Below are 13,179 nucleotides of genomic sequence, written 5' to 3' on the forward strand. Positions count from 1 at the left end.
AATATTCTTACGTACACGAAAAGATGAAAAATTTGACCAAAGATTATAAGTTAACACTTGAAAATAATATAATATTAAATATTTTCATATGTAAGTGTTCATCGATAATGATAATAAATTAATCTCAGAACCAAAATAATACGAAAATTTTCTACATCGTACACACACACACACACACACACACACCGAAATTCACACGAACACAGACAGAGACACACACACATATATTTCTACGTAGGATGTAAATAAGAAATCCAATTGAGCGAAAGTAAGTAAATTTATGCGTTTTTTAAAACGTGATGACGTATCAGAAGAAAAACAAGAATTTAACTGGCAGGACGTCGCATCAATGTCGTCTTTTCTAATCGATTTCACCCTTAATATCCTCAAACTCACTCACGCGGTATAGAATTATGTATATATGTATACACACGTACACATATACACACGCACCCACGTATATACATATATACACATATATGTATATGTAAGTATATATATAATGATATATTATATATATATAATAGTTATATATGTACTTTATATATATATATATATATATATATATATATATATATGTTTATGTAAGTATATATCCATGTGTACGTGTGGGGCTCAAGGGATTTTTATCGTAGGAAGGTTCTGATTGAAATCGTAGAAAATTGACGAGATGACGGTAATTGAATCAACAATCTTGTTACTTGAGAATTTCATGAAATCATGTTTGTTCCAGGTTGATCATTTATTATTATTATTATTATTATTATTATTATTATTATTATAATTGTTATTGATTTATTACTATTTTATCGAAATAGTTGATTATTTCGTTTTTTATTTATTTACGTGTATTGATAGTTATGACATTATAGTATAACACGACAGTTATGACAATAGAAACTAATTTGAAAAATAGAAATCATTCATTTTATGATTTATTTGATATTATAAATGATTAAATAGATGGTTTGAAAAGTTTTGAGTCTTAAGAAACCAACAGAAACTTGGTATACTTGTATCTGAAGGATTGGTAAAACGAAACAGTGTTGATTCAACATGTAAAAATAATTCGAAAATTGAGAGTAAGAATTTTTCGTTGAAGGAAAATATTTTCTGGTGAAAATTCGAAATTAAAAGACCTTCTTCCAGCAACATATTTATATATAATCATGGAAGGAGTTTCATTTAATATATTTCTGCCTAAATTGATAATAATTACGAAAGAAACTTTACTCAATTAATTTCTATACTGTCATCTGTAATATTTTTTCATCTGTGCAGAGTATAATTTGAAAACTCAGCCGATGTTGTTTTATCCTCGTCCAAAACACGACAGTTGGAAACTAATTAAAGGTACAAGAAATAAGTCGCACTGGTGAAGTCGAAATGTTAACATCACAATGTTTAGAAAAGTTTCTCAGAAGGATAATGTTTTTAGTTTATAACCAAACGGTGAAATAATTCAATATCCGTGTATTTGAAAAAAAAAAACTTATTTTTTCGAAAACGAAACCTTTGACTACAAAATTCTTCTCGTTTCTTTTGATCTTATTTTTACATGTACATATGTATAATTAAAACACCACTCGTTTAAACACATCTTGCATGTTCATAACGTATCAAATATTTCACATTAGAATAATAATAATAATAATAATAATAATTTTCATTGGTAGATCGATGATTCGAATTTAAAATGAGATTTTACAACAAAATCCTCCTTTTAATTGAGTTATTATTTTCATTTTTCCTAATACACATGTTGTTCTCGACGTAAGGTGTTCGTAAAAATATTCTTTTTTTTGCATTTTGCATCTTGCTTTTATTTTCTATTGTCTATTATCAGTGATTGTGCAATATTGTTACTTTTAGATTAGCATTAGTGACACACAAGCGATACATCATCCGTAACTAATCATTGAAGCGTGAACAGATCAAAAGCAAACTAAATTCAAATGTGAAACGCAATTAATCCATTAGATTGGTAGTGAAAGAAGCCGCGCGTTTGCTGCTAAACGAAATATTTTTTTTTTTTTTCATTGAAATCAAATACGACCCGAGATACGTTTTCTTTTTTTTCTTTTTTCTCAAACGTGGAATGTAATAATAAAATGTATCGGATTCGATAACGAACGAAATAAAAATGAAAATAAGATACGTATCGAAATTAGAAAAAGAAAAAGAAAAGAAATTCGATAAATTCTAGACGACTGACTTTAAAAATATTTTTGCATCACATTTGACAATATTCCAACCCATCGAACTGCGTTAAATCGACGAGCAATGGAATAATTAACTTTGAATGGTTTATTAACGTGGTTTTTATGCTGCTTAAAATGCAGGATCGTTATTATTCTAATGTAATCGTAAGTTTATACATTTTAATGGTACGCGCGTTTAAAAGAAAAAATACTTGTACAAATTACGAGTAATACGAATCATTTAAAATAAATAGTTTCCCCTTTTTCTTTTTTTTCTTTTTTTTTCTAGTTTATTCATTATAAATAGTTACTGGAAAAATTGTTATTAAAATTTATTGAATTATGATTTCATGCGTTACAAGATATTCATATGCAACGATCCATGCATTTCAAGCTGTTCCAACGTCTTGATATCTTTTGCATAACTCTGTTATATAATATATTTGATGTATATAGGGTGTTTGTCCAAAAGTAGGTTACACTGCAGATATTTTAACACATTGTTGACAAATCGATTAAGCACTCATTGTAATATATTATAATTTATTGATGTTACAAAAACAAACGTTCAAATCTTTTCCTTTAAAATTTCATTAGAGATAAAATCTTTCTAGAAAAATGATATCGTCAAATTAATAGATGGAATAATGAACGAAGTGAACTTTAATAATAATAATAATAATAATAATAATGCATTTAATTGTTAAACGGTAAATAAATCGACGATGAAATTCACAATTTAATTTTATGATAAATTGTTACGCATGAACGTTTACGAATATTCTTCCAGAAAAGTTACATTCATAAAACTTATTGGAACGAATAGACGAGTTTATTATTCATTTCAATGTTGCAAATTACATCATCTGGAATTTCCGATATATATTCCCACTTAATATGCAAAATTAAATTATTGATTTCTCAATAAATTCATAACATTTCGTTGAATTTTTATTAATGAAATTGATAAATCACCCTTTATACATGTCGTACTTATGCATTACTCGTATTATCAGTATAAAATATGTTCGTAAAGTTCAAGATTCAATAAAAAATTGCATCGACATTTAATCTTCATTTTGATTAATTAATTAATCAAAAACACGCGATGAAATTTCAAAACGTATCTCTTACACCACGCGCAAATATACGAATAATACACGTATCATATTGTATTCCATGCTCGTCCCTTTTTCCCATTGGTAAAAATAAACGTGAAAAAAAAAAGAAAAAAAGAAAAGAAAAAAAAAAACCAAGATAAAATAAAATCAATTAAAATACGAAGAATGGGAAAAAGGAAAGAAGTAAAGAAAAAAAAAAAAGAAAAAAGAAAATTATGAATTGAAGAGAAGAGAAACCGTATCTTCGTATCGAAGAATCGGGAATATATTTTTCATTGATAACGCGTTCCTATATGGATTCTACCGAATTGTTCTATACATACACACACACATATACATATATATATGCATGTGTATATATAAAATAAAAAAAAAACTCGTGTCTCTCTCTTTTTATAGAATACATATTTTTTAATATTCTCCCTAGCACGCGTGGGTTTTTTCTTTTTCCTTTTTCCTTTTTTTTTTTTGTTTTTGTTCAGCAAGGCACAGACGACAACGACGACGACGATGACGACGACGACGACGACGACGACGACGACGACGAAAATGACGCCGACAACGATGACGAAGTTGACGAAAACGACGACGACGAAAACGACGACGATGACGACGATGACGACGACGACGACGACAACGACGTAGTTGCAGCGTACAATCGATCGTTTTAACAATCATTATGTAACAGAGAGACATGTGCTGCTGATCTTATGCATGTATATATATGTATATACCATATATATATATATATATATATATGATACATACACATATCATCACGTCGAGCAATGTTCCATAAGTGTATATACATATATCATATATATATATATATATATGTATATATACGTATATACATGTATGTATAATACGACGACAATCAACGACATTGAGAAAATCAACACGAGATTTTGACTGAATAGCACACATCCACTGGTAGCGCGGTTGCTCGCGTTTACGATATACAGGATGTCCCAAAATCCTTGCATGCTTTTTCAAACGTGCTTCGTATCATTTTTCTTTTTATTTATTTTTGTGTTTTTTTGTTTTTCTTCATATATTTTTCAATTTTTTTCTTTCGCTTTTCTTTCTGTCTTTCTTTTTTTTTTTCTTTTTTATTTTTATAATGAAAAATCGAGCCTCTGCACTTCGAGTAATTGAACCTTTAAAAGTTGAACTACGTACGAGACTACCCTTCGAGAATTCCATTATTCTTTCTTGCCATATTTCTTTTCTCTCTCATCTATACTCTCCGCCCTTATATCCAACTCTTACTCTCTTGTCTATCTGTCTTTCTATCTTTGGAATCAAATCGAACAACCACGTTCGGTTTTAAAAGCAATACGTATCTCAAAGGTTTTTTTTTCTCTTGTGTTCTTTTTTTTTTTTTTTTTTTTTTTTTTTTTTTTTTTTTTTTTNTATTATTCTTTTTTTCTTGAAAAATAATATTATATAGATAAATAATTAATATTAATATATATATAAGTGGTTGTTCGAAAAGTAATTTACATTTTTTGCAAATATCAAATTTTACTCCAAATCACAAAATCAATTGATATTTTAGCAAAAGACATTTCCTACGTCATTTCAAAAATTTATTCGCGTTTCGATTTGTCGTATAGTTTTGTTTTACCGTCTCATCGAAAGCGGAAGCTCATTTTTCAATTTTCCATTTTTCTTTTTTTAATATTTCCTTTCTTGCATATATAAAATACAAGAATTCATTTCTAATAGATCATTGTTCAATTTTTCATGAGAATGAATTTCTTTTAGAATTTTTAATACGAAGAACGTTTTTTGTTTGTTGGTGCTTGTTAATTTTGGGTCATCCTATATATGATATATCTATGTGTATATATATATATATATGTATAATTACGTTTTAACAGTACATATATATATATATATATATATATACACACATATAATAGAGGTACAATATTACAGATAAGTGCAAATTTTACGGCATCATATATACGTGACGTTAATAGATATACACATGTGTAATATACAGACTGGTATATATAGGCCTTGCTGATGATGATTTATATTGCACTCACCATATTATAATCATCTATTTTGCTGATAGAGCGGAGAAAGATGTTGACCTGCACATTTGTCGGCCCATCTAATACGTCGACCGGAACAGAACAAAACAAATCGATTAATTAAGTCAGTCGTCTCATTTGAATTCGTTCAAGAGACTTTTGCTTATTTGCTTTTCATTATCTTTATTTTTTTTTTTTTTTTTCTCTTTTCTTTCAACAATTTTTATTCATTTTTTTTATTAATTTAATATTTGCGATTTATTTTCGTTAGATGTTTTTACCGTCTTTCCTAATCCTTCTCTTCCTTTCATTCTTCCTTGTCCTTTAAAATTATTGGAATCCTTTATTGATACAATTTTAACTTAGATTCGATTGAATTATTATTTTTCTCTCTCCTTGTGCGAGAACTTCCCTTTAGAGTATCCTTTCTTTCTACAATCTTTTTACATTTCTTTTTCGAATCCAAATTGCGATGGGTGGGGATGGTCGTGTCACGGCACGCATATTAACGCGAAAGACCCTATCTCGTAGAAATATATTAAAAATAGGGAACGAGTGTTGAAGGAATAAGATTACGTAACGTTGTGCTCGTTAACGATCGCACAACTTTTATTATTTTAGATATACGTAGGTGCAGTGACAAAACGAAAACAAAAAACTTAAAAAAAGAACGATTTTTCGCAAGAGAAAAGTACGTATACACCTTTTTTGTACGGGAGAGAGAGAGAGAGAGAGAAAAAAAAAAGAAAGAATTTCGGTTTCCTCGTAAGAGATCGTACGATTTTATGTTGCTTTTTTTTTTTTTTATTTTAGTTGGCGCCTGCATTTCTTTAGATGTTTTTCATTGAAGAAGCATCGTCTTGTTGGATGCATGTTTTAACGAATAGGATTAATGATAAAAGTAAATAAGAAAGAGAGAGAGAGAGAAAGAGAGAAAGAGAATAAGTAAGGATGTGTGTGCATGTGTTTGGGTACGTATGTGATAGTAATAAAAAAACTAGTATGCAATTGGGTTGGAATTTTGTTATAGTTATTTTATAAGATTCTTATTAAAATGTTGTTGATGTGAAAAAAACTTTGAATGATCGTGGGATATTTTATTTGATGTTTGATGTATTGAAGTAGAATGAAATGGAAAAGAAACAAGGATAATAAGAGAGAGAATGATTAAATAGCGAGTATGTATGTATGTATGTGTATATATGAATGTGAGTATTCTAAAAAACAAGAATGAAATTTGGTTTGATTTTTATTATGGTGGTTTTATTGGATTCTTAATAAAATGTTGTTGATGAGAATTACTTTGAATGATGATGGGATGTTTGATGTTATGTTTGATGTATCGAGGATGAAAGAAATAGAAAGAATAAGAGAAAAAGAGAAAGAGAAAGATAGATAGATAGAGAGAGAAAGAGAGAGAGGTAAATTAGTGAAATATATACCAATGATGTTTGAAATTTGAAGATTTGAAAAGAAATCAAATCGTAAAAATTTCATATTATTGTAATTATTTTTCACATATTGCACGATGATTTATTAAAATTAAATTGTTTAGCAGTCTTATAAAATTCACAGATGAAATATAGATTAACTTAGGTAGAAAAATTTGTTGACAATTTCTATGTCAAAGCGTCTCAAAAAACCGAGACGATTTTTTAATTTTTCATATTAAAAATGATTCTTATTCCTTTTATTTTTCCCTCACCCAATTTGTTGTTTGTAATATTCAAGAAAAAATGATTGAATCCATTTTGGATCGATAAGTAATTCGACGATATATTCATTTACACAAAAAAGATGATTTAATTAATTTAGATTACTTTAGATTTAAATCTGAGTTAATCGATTGAACACGTATAACTTAGAAGGTTTAAATAATAGTTGAAAATTATACGACAAGGGGCGGGGGCGGGGGGGGGGGGGGGAACTTACGATGATGTTTCGTGAGACATTCTTTTGGCTAGACGCCAGACAGATAGATTTTCTTCTTATATAAGTAACGATGGATGAAGAAGTATCCTAAAAAAAAGTCTACTAAGGAATAGTAGCATACGCTACTTTCTTCAACTTTTCGATTCGTTCGATGTTCAGAAACATGTATATATCTATATATATATATATATATATATATATAAATATATCATATCTTGCGGTTTTGGTAGTATCGTTGAAAGAATCGAGATGAATTCGACAAGCTTATTCGCGACTTGAAAGAGAGAGAGAGAGAGAGAGAGAGAGTAGAGAGAGAATGAATGAGAGGGAAAAAGAGAGATAGATAAAAAGAGAAAGAAAAAAAGAGAGAGAGAGAGAGAGAGAGAGAGAGAGAGTCTGGCATGCGAGTCAAGAGGAAGATATTGCCTCTTACGTTTGTAATTTCGCTCGAATGTTGAAAACGACGTATGACACGCGGACAATGAATTTCATTTCGATTTTATATTCCGTCTTTATATTGATGAAAAAAAAAGAAAGGAAAGGAAAAAAAAGAAAAAAGAAGATTGATAATAGAAATTCAATGAGAACGGGAAAAGAAATTCGTCTTTTAAATATTTCGATATTTGTACTCCAATGTGAGGATCGTTTGAAATTTCTAATTTTAATTAGAAAACGTGGGAGTGTTGAACAACGATACTAGTATAATAAATGTTTTAAAGAAATTATATATATATATATATATAAAAGAATAGAAAGTTAAAAGTATTAGTCTTGTAATTATATTAGATACGTAAAAAAAGAAAAGAAATAATGACGAAAGCTTAGAAAAAGATTTTTCTCGATTATTACTTGAGTATTTATTGTATTATTTGCCAAGAAATATAAATAACGACAATGAATAATATCACGATGGTAACGTATCAAATAAATAAAACCACTTGAATTAATTAACAGAAACAACAGAAACATCTAGAATATTAACGAAGAATTCCAAAAAGGAATATACACACAGTTGATTTCTAAAAACAGTGAAAACTTCTAATAGAAAATCAATCTCGAAAACACGAGGTAATAATTTAACCAATGATGAACTCCTAAAAACAGAATATAACCAAAACGATCGGATTTATGTCAACGGAGAGAAGTTCAACAATTTATTAATTATCAAGGAATATGTGTTATAAACCGTGATCTTAATCAAAGAGGTCGTCGATTCATGTTTATTTGAAAAGTATCAGCTAGAAATCTGGGAGAAACCTTTATCGCATATAAGAGCTTAGGGTTGATAATTATACTATAACCACCGACACTTTCATTAGGACAATTTCTATAGAAGGATTACACAAACACACACACATATACACTCGCATACACTCGCATACACACATACGTCTATCTATACAAGACAAGAAATAAACATATACTAACATAGAGACACGTAAGATAGATGGATGAAATCCAAAACGTGTATATGTCCTTCGTTACCCATTCGTGCGGTGTATATCGATCGGACCGCACCGATAACTCTGAATTTACCCTCTCGTGGTCCATCTCTCTTTTCGTGATAGAGGTCAAGTTGGGCTCGCATAGAGGAACGCGTATGTAAGCGCATCTATTCATGTACACTATCTGCCAAAAGTTTCGAATCTCTACGTAACGTTTTCTCGAGAAGATAAAAATATTTGTAAGAAGAAAATATAAATGTTTTAAAAATAACCATGGGGTAGATTAAAACGTTAGACTGGCACATTAGTTTTATACGTTTTATAATATATAATATCATTTTAAAGATCAAATGTTATTATATAAAACAGTGTGATAGCGTAATTGGTCGCAGGAAGTGACCAACGTGCCAGTTAACACAACCTGTGTGTTCATTTGTTAAATTAATTTTATAAATTAGTCTCGTCCGAGTGGTTTTCAATTGAATATTTCTTTTTTTTCTTTTTTCATATTTCTTATTGAAGTTGGAAAATTCGTGTCTTGTTTTGCCCTTAAACTGGGAAGAGAGGGGTATAGGAGGGGTAGTTTAAGTTAGAAAATGTATAAAAGTATTGTGTAAACATAAGAAAATACTGAAATCTTGTAGAACTTAATTTAAACTTGTTAATATTTTGATAGTATAATAATTGAACATCCCCCAAACTTATCGGCATGTTTGATATCGAGCGATTCCAAACTTTTGGGCGATAGTGTACGTGTGTGTCTATGTGTTTATATGGGTGTGACGGATGATAGGAACGAGCTTGGTAGAACGGGGGCAGAAAACGGGGGCCGAAGGGGTTGAAAGGAAAGGATGGAAATCGCGTGGGACCGATTCAAAGTTCCCTAAGGGCAAGTACAGTTCAAAGAGAATTGAGAAAGTACGCCTGTTGACGAGATCAGCTTATGCATCGTGCCAGCTTTTTCCTTCCTTCCTTCCTTCCTTCCTTCCTTCCTTCTTTACGCGTCACGGTACCCTCCTCCTCCTCTTTTTTTTTTTTTCTTTTTCTTTAAATTTGTTCCCTCATCCATTGATATCTCTCATTTCTATTACACGAACATCGGAGAACTTTGGCATCCAACCAACAATATGTCAAGGGGATGCGCTTCCTCGTTTCATTTTATTCCTGGATCATTCCTCTACCCTTGCCGCAGTTAATAGATTTACCAATTTTATTATTACTTTTCTGGTTTTTCTCTTTTTTTTTTCTTTTTTATTAATAGAATCTTCGTGATATGTTTTTTAATCATATCTACGATTTGGTTAATATAATCTCGGTCAAGTTATTTAAAGTATTTACATGATAACTTGTAAACACTTAAGTGTTTAGTTTAGCATATTTCTGTTAAAGTTTTAAGGGGATATAGAAGTTTCAAACATTTGCATTTGCATTTGCAATAGTATTCGTTGCTAATGTTAACTGCTGTCATTTATTATTATCGAGCACGTTGTGTGTTTATGTAAATTATTTCTTTAGCGTTTAGACGTTACTTATCATTTTATATTAACTCTCTTGTGTGATATTTCTAATTAAAATTAACACTTATAAAAAAGAATATCGTTTTATAATTTAAAAGTAGAATACGCGTCAAATGGTAATAAGTAATAGAGAATGCATTAATTTGACATTAATAAAACATTTCAATGGATAAATTCGATACTGACTGTCATCCACGAATTCGCATTTGTAAATATAAAAAAAAAGAACAAAAAAAGCAAATAAATGACTTATATTCATAATTTGTAGACAAAGTTGGACTATCAAAGGTCACCCGTAATACTTTAGAAAATGTTCAAATAACGTATAGTCCCGTGATCAGAGATATATTAACTGAAAATTAGTAAAAGGGGGTCGAGGAAAGTAGTAATTAGAAAATTTCTTAAACGTCCAGGGTCGTTAGGAAAGTTCGATTGGTTTGGCGGAAATTTGTTCTCGTGAAATCTTACCTCTTCCTATTTCGAGGGCAAATTACGTGTACGATCGGGTTCTGCTGCTAGCCAATCAAACTTCCTTGACGGACGACGTTAGAAATTATATTACGGGAATAGATATCATAATTGCTCTCCTAACACTCAAACCCTCACCCTAACCCTCACCCTTCATCTGAGTTTTTCTCTTTTATTCCAGTTTCTTCTTTTCGAACCACCCCATCACCGGCATCTTCACCCCTCTTCACTTTCAGACCCCCCCCCCTCCTCCACCCCACTTTGTTAAATATAGGATACTTTTACAATCGTTTTCCCCCATCGATTTCAAACCTGATTCGTATGATTCGAGCCCAGTTTCTCAACTAAACTAAACTTAACTTTAACGAACGGTAAAGTATTTGTCGATAGTATTCTTCGTTCCTTTTTCGTCCTCTACCTTCTTGTTTGTCTTCAAAAGTGCCTACCTAAGTCCCTTTACTCGTCTCGAACTAATTCCCGTATACAATTCGATCAGAAAGAAAAATTCCAACGATTCTTCTTTGCTATCCTCTTAAGAATTCGATACTTTTTACCTCACTAACCGATAGCTCTTATCTTTTCTTTTTTTCCTTTTCCTTTTCCTTTCCTTTATTTTCTTTTCTTTTCTTTTCTTTTCTTGTCTATTCTATTCTATTTTCTTTCTTTTTTACAGTACTGAAACTACAGAAAAGTTCTTTTCTCCTCTTTCTTTATTTATTTCTTTCCTTCTTTCTTTCTTTCTTTCCTTTTTATTTTAACGTAATTTCCAAAAGTGTAGACCTTTTATACTAGGATATCGTAACTACGTTTCCTTCCTTATTTTATTTGTTTGTTTATCGATTGTTAGCAAATGTGATATAGAAATGTATTTTCTTTACCATTTAATTCGTGAAATTATTTGTAAAGTTTTGATGCAATCGTAAATAAACTAACAAAGTTTGATCAAATAGTTTCGATTACATTTCATGATTTGCCGAGATTCATTATTTTTTTTTTATATAAGTCGAATATTTTCAAAAAATAATTATTTTTGATATTAAATAAAAATGTTTCGTTTTGTGAAGCCTATTTTCTTGTTTTTTTTTTCTTTTTCTTTTTCTTTTTCTTATCATCATTCAAACTTATTGCAGAAGTATATCGCAAAATTCAGTTTAATAATACACCCTGACACCCCTTTGATACAATGCCAAAGAAAGTTAAAGGATGAAAGGCAAGAAGTTAATTAAATTTCTGCTAGATGTTACCGGTGCAAAATAATCTTATACGACACTCATATTTGCATCAACTATTAAATAGTTCACTTCTATATACAGAGTAACATGGTTGACTTTTTATAGTATCCCATACTAGGAATATTAAATTTAGTTTTGCTTTTAAGCATGTCGGAAGAAACATATAACCATTAATAAAATAAATATTTAAAACCCAACCCTTTTTAAAAAACCAACGTCGTTAGACTTATAATTAAATAAAAAGTTTTCATTGGAAATAATTAATGAATTAATTAGAATTTTTGGTTGGTACGTTCAATTACATGAAAAAAGAAAAATTCGAATCGAAATACATGTAGGACAAATTTTATATTAAATCACGAAAAATGTTTGTTTGCATTCCAATGATTATATATTTGTTATATATTTCAAATCATTATTTAAAAAAAGTTCATTTATTATTCTCCTTTCTTTTTTTTCTTTTTTTGTTGTTGTAAACCTATTGAGAAAAATCGTTGAATCTATTATCGTAAGGATAAAAATGAAATGATGAAAATCAACGAAGAATGTGTTAATATTTGACATAAGAGTTACAAAAACATCGAACGAGGGTTTTAGAAGACGAAGATTTAGCGACTTTGCTTACACGAGCAGGATGTTTTCGTGTATGTGTTGTCTAGGGGTGAGATACGGTAGAGGGGTGAAGAATAAATACATTTACGTGCGCGATAAACGTCAAGAAGACGACGATTGATGCGTTCAAACGACGGAGTATGAGTTGGATACACAAAGTAACATTGTTTGCTTTCCTTCTTTTCTTTTCTTTTTTTTTTTTTTTACCTATACATATACACAATACTTTACACACCCATGTAGGAGGAACGAAAAATATTTTAGGTTGTCCCAACACAATTTTCTTAACTTTTTTTAGTTGACTTTACATGTCAAATATTTTCTTAATTTCATTTGATTTTACTCTCAATTACATTTGATCCATACTGTTCTATATTATTATTTTTCTGTTTTGTTTTTGTTTTTAAATACAAAATATTTTACATGTAAAATTAACTTAATCAAATAGCAAAGAGAACTTTTGTATTTTCATTTTATTATAACTTTTGGTATTTTCTAAATATAACAACCAAGATAGTGCGAATCCATTGAATTATTGATCTACTACATAGTAGAAAGTAAAATTTTGGTCAAAACATTTTCTTGAATGAATACCTATTAGGAGAA

General features: G+C 29.6%; 1 protein-coding gene across 10 annotated transcripts in view; it reads right to left on the reverse strand.

Moving 5' to 3' along the window:
- Positions 1 to 13,179, reverse strand: part of LOC106783657 (glutamate-gated chloride channel) — a 78,161-nt gene that overhangs the window by 19,161 nt on the left and 45,821 nt on the right. The window contains exon 4 of one of the 10 annotated variants that reach the window (XM_014742373.1): positions 5,380 to 5,447. The exons of the other annotated variants lie outside the window; for them this stretch is intronic. Coding sequence (XP_014597859.1) covers positions 5,380 to 5,447 — 68 coding nt within the window. The remainder of the gene's footprint in view (positions 1 to 5,379; positions 5,448 to 13,179) is intronic. 10 annotated transcript variants of the gene reach the window in all.

The sequence above is a fragment of the Polistes canadensis genome, unplaced genomic scaffold (assembly GCF_001313835.1).
Source record: "Polistes canadensis isolate GaletaPanama2010 unplaced genomic scaffold, ASM131383v1 scaffold_24, whole genome shotgun sequence".
Taxonomy (NCBI): domain Eukaryota; kingdom Metazoa; phylum Arthropoda; class Insecta; order Hymenoptera; family Vespidae; genus Polistes; species Polistes canadensis.